The sequence below is a fragment of the Coregonus clupeaformis genome, chromosome 16 (assembly GCF_020615455.1).
Source record: "Coregonus clupeaformis isolate EN_2021a chromosome 16, ASM2061545v1, whole genome shotgun sequence".
NCBI lineage: Eukaryota > Metazoa > Chordata > Actinopteri > Salmoniformes > Salmonidae > Coregonus > Coregonus clupeaformis.
This window is the reverse complement of record NC_059207.1, coordinates 32,949,016-32,967,304: the sequence shown is the minus strand read 5'-3', so window position 1 is coordinate 32,967,304 and position 18,289 is coordinate 32,949,016. Positions and strand designations below refer to the sequence as shown.

The window sequence follows — 18,289 nt, the reverse complement described above, 5'->3', positions numbered from 1 at the left end:
AAGCTTGTTATTGTCGGTCAATCAAAGCAGCACTACAGTCAAAGGCTCACATGTAGCAAGTGAAGTGGGAGATTTCTAATTAATGCAAAATGGAATTATAATGGAATATATTACAGTATTAAGTTGGTTAAATGAAAAGGAGTAGGCTACAACGATCAACCAACAGGTAGGCTGTTGTTTAATATGAATGGAGTTGTTGTAGACAAGGATGGGGGGAGCAGCAAAATAGCCTCAATTAGCCTTGCTAGATAGCTAGCTAACTTAGCTGACTAGCGTAGCTAGCTTCTTTACATCGATTTTATGCTGTCAAGACGGACACTACCAGATGAGATGATAGATAACCTATCGCAGCAACAAGTTTGTCTAACTTGCGCGAGTCGGTTTGGCTACTTTCTTTCCCTCCGTGTCAGACCCACACAGGAATGTGATCTTGGTAAGTGTGAGCATGTCAGCATCTGTGGCTGAATTTCTGTTTACGTGTAACACTGTATTATGTTGTGAAGACTAATTTATGAAAGTGGTTTGCAACCATGACACTCCACACACCCAACTTCTGGTAAGATAACACACAACACCCAGAGATTTCTGTGAAAATCTTTTTCCTGAACTTTCAAATTGGTTCAGTTGTTCAAAGAGGATCATTCAGTTCATTTTGTTTATTTGATTCAATGTTTACCCTAAGGAGCCCCTTCCAGAGTCCTTAGTGAGGACCCTTTATGACAGTGACAAAGACATCATTCCACACCCACAAAATTTCAACATTCTCCATACCTTACTGAAAATACACGCTGCTCAACCAATATATTACACCCCATCTGAGGCATTGCATTCTCCATATCCCTGACTCACCAGACTGGTCATCTCCTGCTTGTCACTCCTGAACTCCTCCAGCTGAGACTGGGCCTCACTCTTCTCCTGCTGCAGACGGCCCTTCTCTTGTGTCAGCCGTTCCACGGCCTCAGCAGTCTTCCCTGAGGACTCTGCTGCCTAAGTAGTGAGGGAGAGGGGGGCATGTCAACCAGATTATGATGAAATACCTGCAATTTACTTGGATTGGGGTTGGTTGAGGTGAACAGCAAACCCCTTTGTCCTGATTTGATGGAGACTTATTTTACACAGCCCAAATCAACTCAGAGGGATCACTATTTACATTTTCTCATATCGTGCAGAATTAAATTTGCATGCATTGCATGTCAGTCATCCAAATCATTCCAAACTTGATTTTGAAGCTCTAGTGGGTTACGATGATTGTGTTTCCACAATTACTATGCAATTGATTTAATCCTCAGGAATCATTGCAATACCCACATCTACTACTACAGTAATGTAACAGGCAACTAGCTTTGACTACAATGTTGGTGAAGGACCTAAAGGCTCAAATGAAAAATGTTGAGAAGAGAGAAAAATGAACTAATTATATCCTGTGGCCTGAGAATGGATACTTGCAGTAATATACTTTGGCCCTAACATATTGTTTGAAATCTCAATTAGAGAAAAGAGACCATGGTTGTGGGCATGACTCTTAAAACCAAATTCTAAGGGAGATGAGATGTAACCATCTGCCCCAACCAAGGAACAGACCCTAACTTCTCAAACCACGTTCTAAACCTACAGGAATATATTTCATATATAAACTTTTCGCAGGGGACTATAATAAAGATAGAGCAGTTAGTAAAGGAGATGAAACAAAAAGTGAGATAAATAGAAAAGGTGACCAAACTAGCATGCAGTGAGGGTGAAACATGACCACAGCCATCTCAATGTGAGGGTTATATACAGGGTTTGTTAGTAGTGGAGTACCTCAAGCTGCTTGGAAATAACGTTTTTCAGTTGAGCTTCAAGCTGGGTGACTTGCTGTGTGGCTTTGTCCCTCTCCTTGAGCAAGGCATCCTTCTCGACCTTCAGGTCTTTCAGGTTGGTGCCAATTTCTTCCCGGGCCTTGGCAGACGCAGATGCCTCCTCCACAGAGACTTTGTGCTGTCCCTCTATCCCTGCCTTCTCAGCACGTAGGGCCTCAGCATCTGCCTCGAGCTGTATCTGGGCAGCTCGCAGCTTCTCTACGTCCCCCAGGAGCCTTGAGCGTTCCCCATCACCACTCTTTTGGCTGCTGTGGAGGGAGGAAAGGTTTTTCTCCAGCCTGGACTGTATAGCTAAGAGGTCTACCTTCTCCTTAGCCAGGGAGGAGACCTCTTTGCCAAGCTCCTCAAGCTTGGAAAACAGGCACTCTTTGTCTTCAACCAGGCCATCCTTTTCCTGGTCTCTCTGCTTCAGCTGGGCCTTCAAGTTTTCAACCTCCCTAGCCAAGGCTTTTCTCTCCTCTGCAATATCCTTAAGTCTGGCAGACAATTCATCAATGGCCTTGTCTCTAGTCACAGATTTCTGAGTGAGGTCCTGCACTTTAGCTTGAATCTGGGCATTCTCCTCAAGCAGACCATGTCGCTCACCTAACAATCCAGTGTGAGTCATCTTAAGTTGCTCTAAATCACAACACAAACTATTTCGCTCAGAGGCCATTGTGTCTCTTTCAACACAAATGGAGGCAATCTCTGCCTTCAGGCTGGATTCAGACTGCAGGAGGGAGGTCTTATTCTGTATCAGAGTGGACAACTGACTCTGTAAGTCTTCTCTCTCTCTGGAGAGGTCATCCTTTGTAGAGGACAGTTTACTTCGTTCAGTGGCTTCAGTCTGCTGCTGCGATTCAAGAAGCATTTTTGCCTTTGAAAGTGATTCCGTCTGACCCTTGAACTCATGAACCTGCAGAAAAAGATCATCTTTGTCCTTCTGCAGGATCTGTATGCTCTTGTTAAGCTCTGCCTGCTGGGAGTGCAGGAGATCCCGCTCTTTTCTTAGGGTATCCCTCTGCTGGATGAGTTCCAAATGCACCTGCTCAGAGTTGCCTTTTAGTTTATGATGCTCCTCTGCAAGTTCAGTTTTGCTTTTTTCAAGGGCCTCCCTCTCAGAGCAACGCTTCTGCAGCTGTGCCTGTAGATCAGCCTTTTCTTTTTTCAAGGAAGCTTCCTCAACCTCCACCTTTTGTATCTTATGTTTGGATTCCTCTAGCAAGGATGTAAGGTTGGAATTGGCTTGCTTCAGGTCATCATTAGCCTTGGAGGAGCTGTCCAGCTGGTCTTTCATACTGCGGATCTCACCTGCTAGCTTGTCGCGCTCTTTTGTTAGAGTAGCCTTTTCAGAGACCTCCTTTGTGTGCTTTTCTTCAAGCTCTTCCTTTTCATGTACCAAACAGTCACTCTCCATCTTATGCTGTTCCAGTGTTGATTCCATGGCCAGCTTCTCTTTCCGTACGGAGTGTAGCGCCTTCTCTGTCTCTTCATTCTGGAGACAAAGAGCTTCCTTCTCCTTGGCAAAAGATGACAACACCTCTTTGACTTTCTCCTTAGAGGTAGCCGCTTCCTGTGTAGAAAGTTTGAGCTTCTCCTTCAACTCTTCTATCTCATTAAGAAGTTCATCCTTCTCAGAACACACCTTTCGCTGGGTAGCAAGCAGGTCCTCTTTCTCTTGCATGAGGTGAAGCCTCTCAGAATCTGTAACCTCACTGCTGGTCTTGGACTCATCCAGCATCTTGGCTAGGCTCATTTTGGAAGCCTGGAGCTCGCCGTTTTCGTGGACAGACTTCTCAAGATCCTTCTTGGTGATATTCAGCTGATTCTGAAGCGCTGTATTCATGGCTTGGAGGACCTTTTTGTCAGAAATAGCAGCATTAATTTGAGCAGACATCTCCACTTTATCTTTGCCCAAGGTCTCTTTCTGGGCCTGCAACTGAGTGTTTTTCACACAGAGGTCTTCTTTTTCCAAGCTCAAAGACTGACACCTTGTCTGCAACTCTGTATTCTTTGCATCAAGGGATTTCTTAGCATTTCTTGCTGCATCTCTCTCCAACACAAGGCTATCCTTCTCAGAGATCAGCTTCTCCTTGCTTTGCTTGAGCTCCTCCTGGAGCCCATTCCTCTCCTCACAGGTCTTCTTATAGATTTCTGCTAGCTGATTCCTCTTAGTTTCCAGCTGCTGGATCTCCTGTTGGTACTTCAAGAGGACCTCATGCTTCTCTGCATTTGTCTTTTGTAGCTCCTCAATTTGGGACTGATGCTCCACTTCAGATTGACTGAGGGATTTGTTTTTGGCCTGTGCCTCCTCAACACAAACTCTGAGCTTCTCAATCTCTCTGGATAGTGAGGCCTTCTCTCCATCCAGCTGCCGATTTGTGGTCAAAAGTTCTTCCTGCTCTTTTGTGAGCTTGTCCCTCAGTGTCAGCAGTTCTTCAGTCTTAACTGAGAGCTCATGGTGACTAGCCTCCAGGGCAGAGAGCTTGGCCTGGAGTTCGAAGAGTTGCTTCTCGAGATTTTCCTTATGAGCTCTGAGATCTGAACTTTCCTTAGACATGTGTTCCAGTGCTGAGATTTGCTTCTCCAGGTCTGTGGACAATCGCTCAACATGCTGCATGGAGGAGTCGAGCTCAGCAGAAAGAAACTGAGGGAATGAAGTTGAAAGAAAAAAGGGGCATATAAAGGGAAAAGTAACAAAATAAGTCAAGAAGTAATAAAATGCAACTGGAAAGGTTAGGCTGGTGTAAGCATAAAAAACAGTTGGGAGAAAAAAAAAACGTAGCTGACAATACCATGAAAACAGAATATATTGAAAACAGGGGCACGCCAATGGAGTGCTTATGCATGCCTATGTGTGTGTTTGTCTTGTAAGTGTGCTCTAATGATAGCTTCAGGTTTTCAATTGGTGTGCAGTGTATTAGGTGAGGAGGAGAGTGTGTCTGCGTAAATGTGTACTTTCCATTGAGAAGATTTGGACAAGTATATAACCCTGTTTTAAATGTCTAATAATTGGTGAGCATAGACAGAAGCCGTACACTTTACATACCGGTAACTCATCGAGACTGTCAGTATCAGTGTTTTTATCTCTAAGATGTGCCCCTGCTTTTTAAGTAGGCCCTAAAACCACACCACAACATAGCCACACTGTCAATAGACAAATGAAGATGGTGCATATAAGATGACCATCAATGGCTGTTCATTGTTACATGGTGCAATGGACTTGAATACACACAGTGAACAAAAAAACAATATTATGAGCAGATAAAATGCTAACATGAATCTTATAGCCTTAGGAATAGGCTTAGTGAGTTTTTAAAAAATCTATTTGTGTTAGTGAAATCAAAGAATGAGGTCACTGTGATAGAACAATTATGGCATAACAGTCTGTGAACCCTTCACAATACGGACTTCAGGAACTTCTTACAGTAGGATAACTACCCAGACAATAGAAGTATGGCTGGGCGATACATTGCATTAATTCGATTCTATGTTTTTTTGCGATATTCCTAATGCAAGTATCAGAGAATCAAGTTTTTTTTGTATTTTTCGTTTTTATGAGCGTTTATGTCCGCTTGTTCTCATGTTGTCTTTTTGGTCTCGTTCGCTCCTTCTGTACTGTGCACCTTCCCATTTACACCAGAGATCTGTATATAATGACGAGATGCTAATGTCTCTGCCCTAACAATGGGAGTCGTTGTCCCAAAGGCGGGAAGTCAGGCGACAAGGTTCAAAATAAGCGCATAGAAACGCATTGGGCTTATTTTGGACATATTTTTGCGAGTGAGTGAAACCTCTCGCTTCGTCTCTTTCTCCCAAGCCCCTCCCTCGCTATTTGCATTTGAGGTTTGGTCCAACATAATTGGTCATATGGACACCGAAGCACATGGAGACATTATTTTACTGTAATAGAGGAGAAGTTAACCTTTCGAACCATACACTGTCTCAACTCCTCAAATTTCGAGCAGAGCAGACACTACTAAAACGGATGTACCAATGAACATTCATTCTGGAAAATTAATGCTAATTTTGTCACGCGCATTACGGTACCACATAACGCTAGCAGCATTTTAGTCAAATAAAGATTGTTATACTAGGGGTCTAGTCTGTGTTTTATACATGTGCAATAAGCATAAAACAATTATATATGGAATTGGAAACTCGTTCTCATTCTGATAAATAAGGTAACGTTAGGCCACTTGATTTCAACATCTGAACAAAATGGAAAGGCTAGCATGCTGTTCAAACAGTTGGAGATGGACAGAAGGTTGTGTTCATAACAATTCAACTGTTTTGCCTTGTTACTAGTATCTGAATTCAGAACTTGTGAAATTATACCTAGATCCAAGCTGGCTAAACTTGAAATATAAATATTAGCTGGCTACTCACTAGCACATGGGCTTGTGCTTGAGAGATTGTTTATGAGAAGTGTGTTCATTTTCTATAATGCCTGCTATATTATTAGTGAATGTGCATTATGCATGGTTCTGGTTAAATTTGTTACAAAATGGGCATTTTTATTGACAGACCTGAAAGCCAGATCAGTGATTATTGCAAAAAAAGCAGGTACAACTATTTTGATAAAATAATTACATTATTAGTGGGTCTTAAGGTTGTGGAAGGCATATATTCAGCCTAGGTATAATTTCACAAGCTCTGAATTCATTTGATTATTGCTGACTGTTTTAAATGCAGTGTATTTTACCTTTAGTTGTACAACAAGGCTTATATATCGTGAATCGCCCATAAGTTTGAAAAAAATAGAGATATGAGTTTTAGGCCATATCGCCCAGCCCTAATTAGAAGTGAGGTGGTCTAATTATTATCAAGTGCACATCAAACCTGAGCATAGACCACTTAAGGTAGCACTTTTATTTACTTTGAAACTACATAGTAAAATGGTAAATGACACAATAATAACCTAGTCATTTCTGTACCGTAAAATAAAGTGCTACCAACATCTCTCATAGAAAGTGGATGGGACTATACTTGAAAAAAGTGCTCAGAAAAAACGTCAGTCAATCTAAAGCAACATAACTACAAAGCAGTCAAAATTGTCATTAGGGTAGATTTTTGTACCAAAAGACAGCACCTCCTGAGAGCTTAAAACATGGTGGTCCTGATAATGATATGGTGGGTGCTCACCTGGGCTTTCTCCTTGTAAGGCTGCAGCTCGGCCACCAGCCTCTCCAGCTCCTGGGCCTTCTCCCTGGAGACACTCAGCTCCTGCTTGGTCTTGTCAGCCTGACCCTGCAGCTCCTTGAGCTGCTTGGCATGGTGCTCTGAGGCCTCAGACAGGGCTTTCTGCTGGGAGGTCTGCAGCTCCTTGGCCTGGGCCTCACCCTGGTGCAAACTCTTCTCCTACACACAACATAAAGAGGGCAACAGTAACTAACGACATCAATCATTTGCTGTTTGAAAGGGGGACAGTGGTAAAGTGAGGTATTCAGTGTTTAGGGTAGAGACAGTAAAAAGTATAATCCTGGGAAGAAAAATGTATGCTGTTTTACAACAAACTTCTGCTCTTTAAATCTAATCATCTACTTTATCCCGACCATCAACATCTCAAAGCTTTCTCTGGGTTTTCACTCACCAGTTGTGCGATCTTCTCCTGCAGGTTGCTTAGCTGACCCTGATGCTCGTCTCTGGCCCCCTTCAGCTCCTGCTCCTTCCGGGCTACTTCCTGCTGTTGTTGCTCCTCAGAACGTGCTGTCCGCTCCTTCTCCTCTGCAAGTTGAGTCTGTAGCTCTTCCAGCCTCCTAGGAAAGGGGGAGGAGGGGGTGACTCTCTGACCAAGTGAGACAGGTGGTATTCAAACAAACCAGGGATTCATTGTAGGGGGCAGATTCAAATGTTTTTTGACTGAAACTAATAAACTGAAAACCAGGGCGATGGAAAGGTCAACCCTGCTTTAAGATTATTTAAGGATAATAATAACAACCCATAAAAACTACATGATCATGGCAAGTTCAGTCAATAAATAAGTGATTATACACTGAGTATACCAAACATTAAGAACACCTTCCTAATATTGAGTTGCCCCCCCCTTTGCCCTCAGAACAGCCTCAATTCGTCAGGGCATGGACTCTACAAGGTGTTCCATAGGGATGCTGGCCCATGTTGACTCCAATGCTTACCACAGTTGTGTCAAGTTGGCTGGTTGTCCTTTGGGTGGTGGAACATTCCAGCAGCATTGCAGTTCTTGACACAAACCAGTGTGCCTGACACCTACTACCATACCCCGTTCAAAGGCACTTCAATCTTTTGTCTTGCCCATTCACCCTCTGAACGGAACACATACAACCAATTGTCTCAAGGCATAAAAATCCTTCTTTAACCTGTCTCCTCCCCTTCATCTACACTGATTGAAGTGGATTTAACAAGTTACATCAATAAGGGATCATAGCTTTCACCTGGATTCACCTGGTCAGTCTGTCATGGAAAGTGCAGGTGCTCTTAATGCTTTGTATACTCAGTGCATGTTGAACGGTTTTGTGCATCGTTGTCATACGCTCATTAAATATTGGCACTAGTGGTTAACCTGATTGTAAACAGTGAAAGTAAGCCAATCGATTTGCATATGTTTGAGAACACCTTTGTTCGTGACATTTAATTTAATTGTGTATGTACCTTTCTTTCTGAGTGAGGTCTTCATTCATTTTGGTAAGCTGTGCTGAACTGTCGCCTGATGACTTCATCATGTCTGAGATGTCACTTTGGAGCTTGGCCTTGTCGTTTGCGAACTGATCAAGCTTCTCCTCTCCAGCCTTTAGCTTTCTCTCCAGCCCTGAGTCAGAGGAAAACATAATTCAGTCATGGGTAACAAGCCTCAGTCCACATGCACAATCACTAGTAATGGGGGGGGATGGTTACAGTTACATATCTCAATATTATTTTGGACGATATTATATCGATACTTTGACTCCAAGTATTGATCTGTAAAAAAAAAATAATAATAATAATAATGATTTGCTGGTGTCATGACTTGCCCTCATGGGTTGATGGTCAAACATGCCGGCTAGGCAAAAGTTTGAACACCCCATTTCCTGGGGACCAGTTTTATGACCGGTCGTAAATACCGTGCAGACTTTCTCTTCCTTGCCATGAAGTATTGGGAGAAAGGACCCCTTTGTTAACAAAGGAAGTCTTCCTGCCAAGACTCCAACATCCAAAAGTGGATAATGAAACAATATTCCTACTTAAAAGAACGTGGGAAATGGTTGGTGGGGACTTAAAGAACAATCATGTCAAATTCGTTACTATGTTGTGATGTCATTAAAGATTGTGGAACATCATAACTGTATCTCTGGGGGGCTACACTTCCCAGTTATGAGGTTTGCATCTAATTGTTGTATAAAACAAATGATTAAGTATAATAATACGTTTGTGAAGATAACAATGTGATTTTAGCATTCTAGATGAGATTATTGTTTTCCATATTGATTTGTTCTCAGTCAGTGACCAAGCCCAGATGAGCACAAACATGATGGAACGCCCCTTTTACCCCGAGTGCATAAAAAGCCTTGTGACGAAATTCACCTCAGACCACCAGACGTGAAGCGTGAGCTAAACGTTGTAAATGGTTGAATTTCTACAAGACCAAGAAGTGTGAAGCTGAAGCTACACATTACAAAATGGTTAGACCAGAAAGATCAGAAAACGTGAGGCGTTAGTTAAACTCTGAAACTCTCAACCTCTACACGAGGTGAAGAAGAAGACAATGCACTAGACCTTATCATTTCAGTCTGCAGCTGGCATGTATAGTCGTCTAGAGAACTTTCAGTAAAGACACAAGAGGAGAGGACAATCCCTCTCAGACAACCGTGGGTACATCTGAAGTATCCATTCTAACCACTGCCACAACCATAAACTCTACCAAGAACATTGGGATCGCTGGTGGGCAAACCAGAGCCCTACGTCATCAACTCAACTATCGAGGACAGCTACACGTAAATACATGTTGCATTTCTAATCCGAATTAGCGTTATTAGGGTGCATTAGTATTATGATTACTGTGAGCGTAGTCTCCAAAGTAACCACGATAGTTTGAATCTCTGTCTCTCCCTTCCACTCTGACCCTCCTTCTACCCAAGCATTCATGCTATTGTTAGTCCAGTCCACTAGGGACCTGTTTTTATTGTATTACGTTAGTAATCAATAACCTGTGTGTGTGTGTTTGTATTGTGTTATTGTTTAGTTCGTTAGTAAACAAATAATTAAGCCAATTTGTGTATTGCTGATTCATCAATAAGGTTAGGGTTCTTGCAGGTTCAAGGATTATGCGACATTAAGAATGAGACTGATAAGAGGTAATTATTTGATAAGTGACGGTTATCGATATAACATATACACTGCTCAAAAAAGTAAAAGGGAACACTTAAACAACACAATGTAACTCCAAGTCAATCACACTTCTGTGAAATCAAACTGTCCACTTAGGAAGCAACACTGATTGACAATAAATTTCACATGCTGTTGTGCAAATGGTATAGACAACAGGTGGAAATTATAGGCAATTAGCAAGACACCCCCAATAAAGAAGTGGTTCTGCAGGTGGGGACCACAGACCACTTCTCAGTTCCTATGCTTCCTGGCTGATGTTTTGGTCACTTTTGAATGCTGGCGGTGCTTTCACTCTAGTGGTAGCATGAGACGGAGTCTACAACCCACACAAGTGGCTCAGGTAGTGCAGCTCATCCAGGATGGCACATCAATGCGAGCTGTGGCAAGAAGGTTTGCTGTTTCTGTCAGCGTAGTGTCCAGAGCATGGAGGCGCTACCAGGAGACAGGCCAGTACATCAGGAGACGTGGAGGAGGCCGTAGGAGGGCAACAACCCAGCAGCAGGACCGCTACCTCCGCCTTTGTGCAAGGAGGAGCAGGAGGAGCACTGCCAGAGCCCTGCAAAATGACCTCCAGCAGGCCACAAATGTGCATGTGTCTGCTCAAACGGTCAGAAACAGACTCCATGAGGGTGGTATGAGGGCCCGACGTCCACAGATGGGGGTTGTGCTTACAGCCCAACACCGTGCAGGACGTTTGGCATTTGCCAGAGAACACCAAGATTGGCAAATTCGCCACTGGCGCCCTGTGCTCTTCACAGATGAAAGCAGGTTCACACTGAGCACATGTGACTGTCACGATCGTCGGGAACAGAGGACCAATGCGCAGCGTTATTTGCGAACATATTTATTAAATAAAGATCACACGAACAAAAACAACAAAACGATAACGTGACGTCCTTGGATCAAACACAACCTACTTGGAACAAGATCCCACAAACACTGTGGGAAAAACTGGCTGCTTAAGTATGGTTCTCAATCAGAGACAACAAGCAACAGCTGATACACGTTGCCTCTGATTGAGAACCACACTGGCCAACATAGAAATTCTAAACTAGAATGACAAACAAATGAAAACTCACACCCTGGCTCAACATACTAGAGTCCCCAGAGCCAGGGACTCCCTCCCCAAAGGCGCGGACTCCGACCGCGCCAACCAAACACCACAGGGGAGGGACCGGGTGGGCACTCCGCCTTGGCGGCGGATCCGGCTCCGGGCATGATCCCCACTCCCTCTCTAACCCCCCAAAGTACCCCTGGTCCGGTCTGGCCCTGCTGACCGGAGCTGGACTGCACACTGGTGGAGCGGATTGCTCTAGCTCCGGCGTGAAGCAGCTGACCCGTGCCGAACCAGGCACCGGTGGAACAGGCACGGGCTGTGCCGGACCGACGACGCACACCACTGGCTTGGTGTGGGGAGCAGGAACGGGCCGAGCCGGGCTGACGAAACGCACCACTGACTTGGTGCGGGGAGCAGGAACGGGCCGGACCGGGCTGACGAAGCGCACCACTGACTTGGTGCGGGGAGCAGGAGCGGGCCGGACCGGGCTGACGAAGCGCACCACTGACTTGGTGCGGGGAGCAGGAGCGGGCCGGACCGGGCTGACGAAACGCACCACTGACTTGGTGCGGGGAGCAGGAGCGGGCCGGGCTGACGAAGCGCACAACTGACTTGGTGCGGGGAGCAGGAGCGGGCCGGACCGGGCTGGCGAAGCGCACCACTGACTTGGTGCGGGGAGCAGGAACGGGCCGGACCGGGCTGACGAAGCGCACCACTGCCTTGGTGCGGGGAGCAGGAACGGGCCGGACCGGGCTGGCGAAGCGCACCACAGGCTCGATGCGGGGAGCAGGAACAGGCCGGACTGGGCTGGCGACGCGCACCACAGGCTCGATGCGAGGGACAGGAACAGGCCGGACCGTACTGGGGACACACACCACTGGCCCTACGCGGGGATCAGGAACGGGCCGGACCGGACTGGTAACACACCCCAGTACCTCTCGCCGTGCCTCTACACTTTCCTTCCCCTTAGTGACCAGTGGCCCCCTTAACCTGGCGGCCTCCTCTGCCAACCCGCTGGACCGCTCTATCGCGGCCTCCTGCTGCCCCGTCGTCCACGGCGTGAGCCCCCCCCTAAAAAATTTCTGGGTGTCTGTCCTCCCCGTGGACCAAGCCTCCCTATCTCTCGCCAGACTCTTCCTCCACTGCTCCAATGTCCAACCTCTCTGCTCTTCACTTGGCTTGACCCAGTCGAGACTCTTCCTCCACTGCTCCCAAGTCCACCCTCTCCGCTCTTCACTAGGCTTGACCCAGTCGAGGTTGCCACGGAGATCCGCTAGCGATTCCCCTGGCGATGGCTCCTGGACACGCTGCTTGGTCCAGTTTTGGTGGGATCTTCTGTCACGATCGTCGGGAACAGAGGACCAATGCGCAGCGTTATTTGCGAACATATTTATTAAATAAAGATCACACGAACAAAAACAACAAAACGATAACGTGACGTCCTTGGATCAAACACAACCTACTTGGAACAAGATCCCACAAACACTGTGGGAAAAACTGGCTGCTTAAGTATGGTTCTCAATCAGAGACAACAAGCAACAGCTGATACACGTTGCCTCTGATTGAGAACCACACTGGCCAACATAGAAATTCTAAACTAGAATGACAAACAAATGAAAACTCACACCCTGGCTCAACATACTAGAGTCCCAGAGCCAGGGCGTGACAGTGACAGACGTGACAGAGTCTGGAGACGCCGTGGAGAACGTTCTGCTGCCTGCAACATCCTCCAGCATGACCGGTTTGGCGGTGGGTCAGTCATGGTGTGGGGTGGCATTTCTTTGGTGGGCCGCACAGCCCTCCATGTGCTCGCCAAAGGTAGCCAGACTGCCATTAGGTACCGAGATGAGATCCTCAGACCCCTTGTGAGACCATATGCTGGTGTGGTTGGCCCTGGGTTCCTCCTAATGCAAGACAATGCTAGACCTCATGTGGCTGGAGTGTGTCAGCAGTTCCTGCAAGAGGAAGGCATTGATGCTATGGACTGGCCCACCCGTTCCCCAGACCTGAATCCAATTGAGCACATCTGGGACATCATGTCTCGCTCCATCCACCAACGCCACGTTGCACCACAGACTGTCCAGGAGTTGGCAGATGCTTTAGTCCAGGTCTGGGAGGAGATCCCTCAGGAGACCATCTGCCACCTCATCAGGAGCATGCCCAGGCATTGTAGGGAGGGTCATACAGGCACGTGGAGGCCACACACACTACTGAGCCTCATTTTGACTTGTTTTAAAGGACATTACATCAAAGTTGGATCAGCCTGTAGTGTGGTTTTCCACTTTAAATTTGAGAGTGACTCCAAATCCAGACCTCCATGGGATGATACATTTGATTTCCATTGATAATTTTTGTGTGATTTTGTTGTCAGCACATTCAACTATGTAAAGAAAAAAGTATTTAATAAGATTATTTCATTCATTCAGATTTAGGATGTGTTGTTTATGTGTTCCCTTTATTTTTTTGAGCAGTGTATATCTTCTAAGAGTTTCATTCGAGAGATGGTAACTCATTAAACAACTTATTTCGTGGTGCCCCAAATTCCTAATGAGTTAATTGTAACATTATTAATTTAATCGAGTGACAATTAAACATAGGTGATTCGATAAATAACAGTCATACATTAAAGTAAATCACATCACGACACTAGGTAGTGTTAGCTAGCACTAGTCGTCGGCTGTACCTGCGCCGTAATTTTTATCCTATAGAGAACCAATATGTTTTCAGCACTTATTTCCATGACTGATCAAAACTCATTTTCTCATGCTCTCTCGTCTCTGCAGCAGAAATATAGTGAGCAATATGTTTGGAACATCAAATCGCAATAGAAATCGCAGTATTGAATCGCAATACATATAGAATCGTGAGAATCGCAATACATATCGTTATCGGCACCTAAGTATCGCAATAATATCGTATTGTGAGGTCCCTGGCAATTCCCAGCCCTAACAAGCAAACATACTGTACACAGCCAATTTGTTACACCGTATCAACATTATGACTAACTATGACTTTCTATAGTGATTATTTTAGTAAAACATTGGTGATATTTAGTGCCGTTGGTCAGGGATAACTTTCTCAAAGCAAGTTTCAGTTGCCCTATTGATTCAGACATTGATTCAGTCATAACAACCTGGTTTATCTACCAGAAACACTACAACAAAAAACAGCAGGTTTGGAGACCCCTTGTGTAGGTTACACCACTGAATGTATGTAGGAAGAATGGTCACATGGAGCTGTGTGTACTGTAGGTTAAGAATCACAGTGCTGGCCAGTGTTCTGACCTGCAAGTTGGCTTCTAAGAGCCTCTGATTCGGTGGAGAGCGATGTGCACTGCTCTTCTTTTTTGCCAAGCTTCTGAAGCAACTCTGAAAGAGAGAATTTAGACTGACACTATCAGCTTGCATCACTCAAGCTCTTAGCACCATGCAGCACAAATACATGTACTGTATACATTAATCTACTGTGTACTGCCTGGCCCTGTGGACCAATATAATACATTATTTATGTAAAACCACATCATTGTTAGTCATTAAATTAGCTTGGTCAACATTTTGTCTCTAGGAATATGATACGTCTTGCTGATAAAAACCCATGTAACCCAAGTAATAAGAAAACAAAGACTAACGTTACAGAACCAACATGGTCAAAGTAAATATATTTACCTTGCATAGTTTGTGTTGACTTAGTCTGATCGTCTGTGCTTTCTGACAGTTTTTGTTTCTGAGGAAATAAAACTTTGATGAATACATTTGTGCATGCTTTAGTCTGAAAATTATTCCATGACAAACCTAAAAATGATTGCCAATTAATAATGTTATACACAAGTTATTTAATCTGTAATTACAGATTATCTTTGATGGTATCATAACTGTATAATTGAAGGTCTACATATAGGTAGGTAATTTGTATCATTCCCATGAAAACAAAAAGCTAGCATTTCAATACTATGCTCTTCCTTACCTGAGCTTACCTTAAGCCCTACAGTCCCATCAGTCATGCAAGGTCACCCACTCCCATTCCCTGGCTCCTCACCAGCCCACATAAGCCCTAGTACTCACCAGGTTGCCCAGCTCTTGCTCCAGAGAGCCTGTGTTCTGCTGCACAGAGGTCAGGCTCCGCTGCAAGGTGAGAAGTTCCTGCTGCTTGCCCTCCAGCTCAGAGCTCAATTCAATGACCTACAGCCACAGGCCAGGGGGTGACACCATGGACATGGAGGACATTTTGAAGGGGGAAAAAAATAATGACTGACATTATGAATATGAAGGACAAGCTAAAAATGAATCCAATTAAAACAAAGTAATGACTTTGAAGGTAAGGATAAATCATAACATGACATACCAGTTGTATTTCATGCCTATATTTCTGGAAACTCACATGGACGTAAAATAGAAACCGGATATGTTTCATGGACAATGGGAGGATGGTATGGGTATGGACCTACCTTGTTGCCCTGTGAGCAAGCTTGTCTCTGGGCCTCCTCCAGCTGGGTCCTCAGACTCTGGAGCTCTTGGTTACCTTGGCCTGCCTGGGAGCGCAGGGCCTCCATAGCTGCCACCTGCTCCTGGACCTCCTTGGCCCTGTCCTGGGTCTGCTGGACTAGTTTAGCCTCCTGCTCCTCCAGTTCCTTTACCTTCAGCTCAGCAGTGTGCAGTTTGACTAGCACATCCTCCATCTCCACCAGGTGCTGCTCCTCAGCACTCTCCATGCTGGACCGGAGGCTCTCCTCCAGGCGTTCCTTCTCCTCTGACACGACCAGCAGCTGTTTGTTGAGCTCCCCCGTCTCCTGTGCCCGGGCTTTAGCCTCACACCTGGCCCCAGCCTCTTCCAGTGCCTGCTTGTGCTCCACCTTCAGCCTCTCCAGGGCACTCTTGGTCTCCACCAGCTCTGTCACCTGGGAGCCGGCCCCTTTGCTGAAGGACACCTTCAGCTCCTCCATGGCCTGCTGGTGTGAGGCGATGGTAGATTCCAGCTTGGAGCTCCACAGCTCTATGATGTCTGCATTCTCCTTCTCGTTCTGGCTGACGCGCAGCTTCAACTGCTCGTTGTCAGTGGAAATCTTGGTGGATGAGACTTGGAGCTGGGCCACTGCCTCACTGTGGACCTTCTCCTCTGCTGCCAGCTTCTCCCTCATCCCGGCAAGCTCAACCCGTTGCTGGTCTTCCTGAGAAGCCAGCTGAGTCCTCAGAGAGCTCACCTCCTCCAGGAGAGGGGAGGTGGTGGAGTCTGAGCCCTCTGACCCTTGCTGGGCCTCCAGACGCAGCCGCAGGTCATCCACCTCCCTGGTCCTCAGCACCAGGTCCCTCTCCAGCTCCATGATGCGGGACTTCTCTGAAACTGTGGCCACCTATGGGACGGCACAACTCTGGCTCAAACAAAACTGTGTTCTTCAACCTTTGGAAACATTGTGATTGTGCATGTACTGACTGGAAAAGAGGGTAGCTGTTGAATCCCCCTGTCATCAGACAGGTCTAAGGGAAGGGGGCAATATTTTTTAAGAGGGTCCTATACAAAGAGATGTTCACCATAGCTGCTGTAGTAGCGCAAAGCAAGTAACAGTGCAGTCCCACTTTTGCATAGGATGCCTACAGTTGAAGTATTACACTGCCCTCTAGTGGATATAAAATGGAACCACATTATTTTTGTGTATCGAACTATACCCCAAGTGCTGCAGCTTCTATTGGTTTTCATCCTTACCTTTTTATCAGAGGTCGATTTAGACCCGAATAAAACCAGATAGACTCTCTCACCAACTAATGACATCAACCTATAATTAAGTACCGGGGGGAAATAAAACCAGTAGCCTATGGCTCTTGAGAATGGCAGTTGAATACCCCTGCATTGGCTGACACCCCTGAGGGAAGCACAGAATAATTGCTAAGGGGTGGGAGTAGGAGAGAGACTTGCAAGAGGCGGGGGATGCCAGGAGCAGGACAATTGGGGCTTGTAGGATTGGGGTGGGGGGATGGGACAAAGGACCACTGGGAATAAGGGATGGTTGTATATAGGGGTGCTGTCTGGCTACCATGTGCTACCAGCAAAGTCTTGGAGACTGTGTGCTAACTGTGAGCAGAGGAACACATGGAGAAGAGGCAAAATAATCATACGGCCTTGCCGTTCCCTGGCTAAAACCTAATCTAAAAATAACAGAATGGTTGTATAGTACTGAAAGTATAGTAAAAAAAAATAACCCTGAGGTTTTCAAATGTTTTAAGTGACAGCAGTCATGTGGTTAAGACTCCTGTACTGGTGACACACAGGAATGTGAATGGTTCATGTTTGACAAAATGGGAAGAAAATGAAAGCCTGCATAAGATGCTGCATATTATAAAGCAACGTTGAAATTGGTTCTTGGAATTACAGATAAGGCCAAGAGATAATATTAGTAATATTAGTTGCTAGCAAGTAAAAAGATTAGTCAACTACACCATTCAACGTTTGCTTTGTGACATTCAAGTGCCTTCAGAAAGTATTCATACCCCTTTACTTATTCCACATGTTGTTGTTACAGCCCTACTTTTTTTCTCACCCATCTACAGTCATGGTCAAAAGTTTTGAGAATGACACAAATATGAATTTTCACAAAGTCTGCTGCCTCAGTTTTTATGATGGCAATTTGCATATACTCCAGAATGTTATGAAGAGTGATCAGATGAATTGCAATTAATTGCAGTCCCTCTTTGCCATGAAAATGAACTTAATCCCCAAAAAAACATTTCCACTGCATTTCAGCCCTGCCACAAAAGGACCAGCTGACATCATGTCAGTGATTCTCTCGTTAACGCAGGTGAGAGTGTTGACAAGGACAAGGCTGGAGATCACTCTGTCATGCTGATTGAGTTAGAATAACAGACTGGAAGCTTTAAAAGGAGGGTGGTGCTTGAAATCTTTGTTCTTCCTCTGTTAACCATGGTTACCTGCAAGGAAACACGTGCCGTCATCATTGCTTTGCACAAAAAGGGCTTCACAGGCAAGGATATTGCTGCTAGTAAGATTGCACCTAAATCAACCATTTATCGTATCATCAAGAACTTCAAGGAGAGAGGTTCAA

At 45.3% G+C, this 18,289-nt stretch overlaps 1 protein-coding gene across 9 annotated transcripts in view; it reads right to left on the bottom strand.

Moving 5' to 3' along the window:
- The window catches only part of LOC121584868 (CAP-Gly domain-containing linker protein 1), a 52,175-nt gene that overhangs the window by 11,803 nt on the left and 22,083 nt on the right, over window positions 1-18,289 (bottom strand). For 7 of the 9 annotated variants that reach the window (XM_041901049.2, XM_041901051.2, XM_041901052.2 and 4 more), the window contains 9 exons: window positions 15,683-16,585; window positions 15,300-15,416; window positions 14,904-14,961; window positions 14,523-14,606; window positions 8,469-8,625; window positions 7,432-7,597; window positions 6,984-7,199; window positions 1,801-4,485; window positions 850-987 (listed from right to left, as the gene is read on the bottom strand). In XM_041901049.2, the coding sequence (XP_041756983.1) occupies window positions 850-987; window positions 1,801-4,485; window positions 6,984-7,199; window positions 7,432-7,597; window positions 8,469-8,625; window positions 14,523-14,606; window positions 14,904-14,961; window positions 15,300-15,416; window positions 15,683-16,585 (4,524 nt within the window). The remainder of the gene's footprint in view (window positions 1-849; window positions 988-1,800; window positions 4,486-6,983; window positions 7,200-7,431; window positions 7,598-8,468; window positions 8,626-14,522; window positions 14,607-14,903; window positions 14,962-15,299; window positions 15,417-15,682; window positions 16,586-18,289) is intronic. The other 2 variants (XM_041901056.2, XM_041901055.2) reach the window with 2 other exon arrangements.